The sequence below is a fragment of the Nicotiana sylvestris genome, chromosome 2 (assembly GCF_000393655.2).
Source record: "Nicotiana sylvestris chromosome 2, ASM39365v2, whole genome shotgun sequence".
In the NCBI taxonomy this organism is placed as follows: domain Eukaryota; kingdom Viridiplantae; phylum Streptophyta; class Magnoliopsida; order Solanales; family Solanaceae; genus Nicotiana; species Nicotiana sylvestris.
This window is the reverse complement of record NC_091058.1, coordinates 27,061,637-27,064,063: the sequence shown is the minus strand read 5'-3', so window position 1 is coordinate 27,064,063 and position 2,427 is coordinate 27,061,637. Positions and strand designations below refer to the sequence as shown.

Here is a 2,427-nt window from a genome sequence, read left to right as displayed (position 1 = left end):
GGGTAACTTGAAACCACCATAGTACATACCAATTACTCCTACCTGAGATGAGGAACTACTGTAGAATCCAATAAAGTTTCATCAATAGAGTGTAAAAGCTTTTTCTACAGAATTGCTAATTGGTGTAACTAATAATTGAAACTTTAAATTACCGGATTTTCATTTTGAAACTTTAACCAGACCATTTTACGAGCTGTAGAACATACATGGTAGAAAATGAACCAAGAAAGAAATTGCAAATTAGCATAAGTCAACATACTAGTGATTTTAATGTGTAATCAAGATATAATCACTGACGTTTCAGTTTTCTGGTTTTCAGGAGATGGAGGCTTTTATTTACAACAGCAGCAGGCTGATAATGTTTTCCATTTTTCAGCCAAAAACAAAGATCACTGCCGCAACAAAACTCAAGTATTTATATATAGTCTAATGCAAATGCTGATCTGCTACCACTACTACTAATACTGATGAACTTGAACATCTCATACATCAAAAGACAGCACCAGCCCCTGGTTTGAGAACCATAATCTAGGCAGACAGCCATGCACCATATTGATAATTTTTAAAGAGACAACATCCATTGCTCCATGTACTTCTTGCCTCTGCAAGTGAAACAGGAATTAGACAAGAAGGAAACTATAATCATATTTGCATATCCATTACACAGACTACACAGGAAAGCTTAAAGATTATATACAGATCTATCTTGAAGAATCATTATAAGTCTGCCACTTTTTAGACGAATAGTTAAAGACATCTGATGTCTAGACACTTAACGGGGGGAGGAGGTAGGAAAATAAGGTAGATCACAGAAAGGGAGTCCATGTTGAGCTCAGCATACAGGTGTTTCCTTGGTCACAGTTACTCTTCAATAGGACATACTCATAATCTGTGAAGCATATTTTAAATTAATGAAAAAGAAGAATAACCAGACAACTAAAGAAAGTAATGGGCAGGAGTTGACTACCAATCCGCATGAAGATAATTTCAAGAGTCAAGACAGAAAACGGATGCCAAAAAGAAAGCAGCCGCGGAAACATATGTATACCCTAGGTATTGGCCATGTTCATGTTGAAATGCTGTGAGAAAAAAGAAATTTAGTTTGATGAGAGTATTTATACTACTTAGTCACGATGTTGCAAATAGAAAATGGTATCTAATATTGCCATTGAATAGGAAATCTTATGCGCCAGAGAAGAAAAATCTAACATACCATCAAGTGACGAGGAATCCTGTCCTGTAATTGAAAATCCAAAGGGTGGTTAGACTTGTTAATGAACTGCATTTTATACTAGATCATGCTTTAACATGCACCAAAATAGACTTTGAATACATTTAGTAAAAGTGTGAAACATTTTTTGTACATTATGTAAAAGATCCATAGAAAAAGAAAATACTCACCATAGTAATAGTTGAAATATGACATGACCAGCACAACAGGAATGTAGATACCTCCGAGCGCCCAAGACAAATTGATCAGCTTATAATAATGTTTCTCAAAGTCAGAAAAATCTATAGCATCAGAAATATTCTTAGCTCTGTCAATAAAAAAATCCGTGCTCATGACAAGACCTTCACTGTTATCCACAACATTAGCTGCTAGCCTTCTTTTCCTGTTCTGTTCCAATTCCATTAGAATTGTTGCGTCTTCTCTCACCTTTTTATATCTTTCTGTAAAACCCTCGATGAACGTGTTCATTAGTGTAATCCTTGATTTTGCCATGCCTACGAGAACGAATGTTCCAGCCAAAAATAAACACATCAATAGAATAGAGATGGCAAATTCCTCCCGTGAATGCCAAAAGAAAGAGGATATTATTGGACAATTCAGATATGTCCTTGTCAGCTCGTCTTTCTAAATCATCTCTCTCCCTTAGTATTGCGCTGCTCCTCTGTTCCACCTCTAACAACATCACTACATTTGTACACAATGCGCATAAAGGGACTATCAAATAAAAAAAAGGAGAGAAAAAAACAAAAGAAGCAAGCAACTTGAGAGAATTAAATCTCAGCATATCATAAACTAGAAATGCAATATTATTATCTGCACAAGTCTAAATCAATACCTTCGCGGCTTTCAATATCATCATTAGTTATATCGTCTGTTCCAGCCATGAGGATACCAACACCTTGAAGTCTTCAGATATCATCAATTTCTCTATCTCTTGTTCCAGCCAAAAAAAAAATATGCAAATTTGGTTAAACAAACACTGAAATCAACTCCCCAAACCCGAGTAGCAACCCAAAGACAAACTATGACAAGCCAAATAGAGGAAGTTCCACCACAAGCCGAGAGACATATGTTTCTATAATGTAACTTTTCCAGCTTTACAGATGAATGATAAATGTACATTCTTTTTCATGTATAACGAAAACAAAATGATGTTCTTACTGAATAAACATAAAAGTGCATAAAATTTAAGCAGC

At 35.3% G+C, this 2,427-nt stretch overlaps 1 protein-coding gene across 1 annotated transcript; it reads right to left on the bottom strand.

The window, feature by feature from the left end:
- Positions 1-306: 306 nt before the first annotated feature.
- LOC104238033 (uncharacterized) lies at positions 307-2,418 on the bottom strand. Its single transcript, XM_009792295.2, has 4 exons — positions 2,067-2,418; positions 1,402-1,915; positions 1,214-1,237; positions 307-602 (listed from the first exon to the last, which is right to left on the bottom strand). The coding sequence occupies exons 2-4, from the start codon at positions 1,760-1,762 to the stop codon at positions 529-531; spliced, it is 459 nt and encodes a 152-aa protein (XP_009790597.1). The 5' UTR covers positions 1,763-1,915; positions 2,067-2,418; the 3' UTR covers positions 307-528.
- Positions 2,419-2,427: the final 9 nt, after the last annotated feature.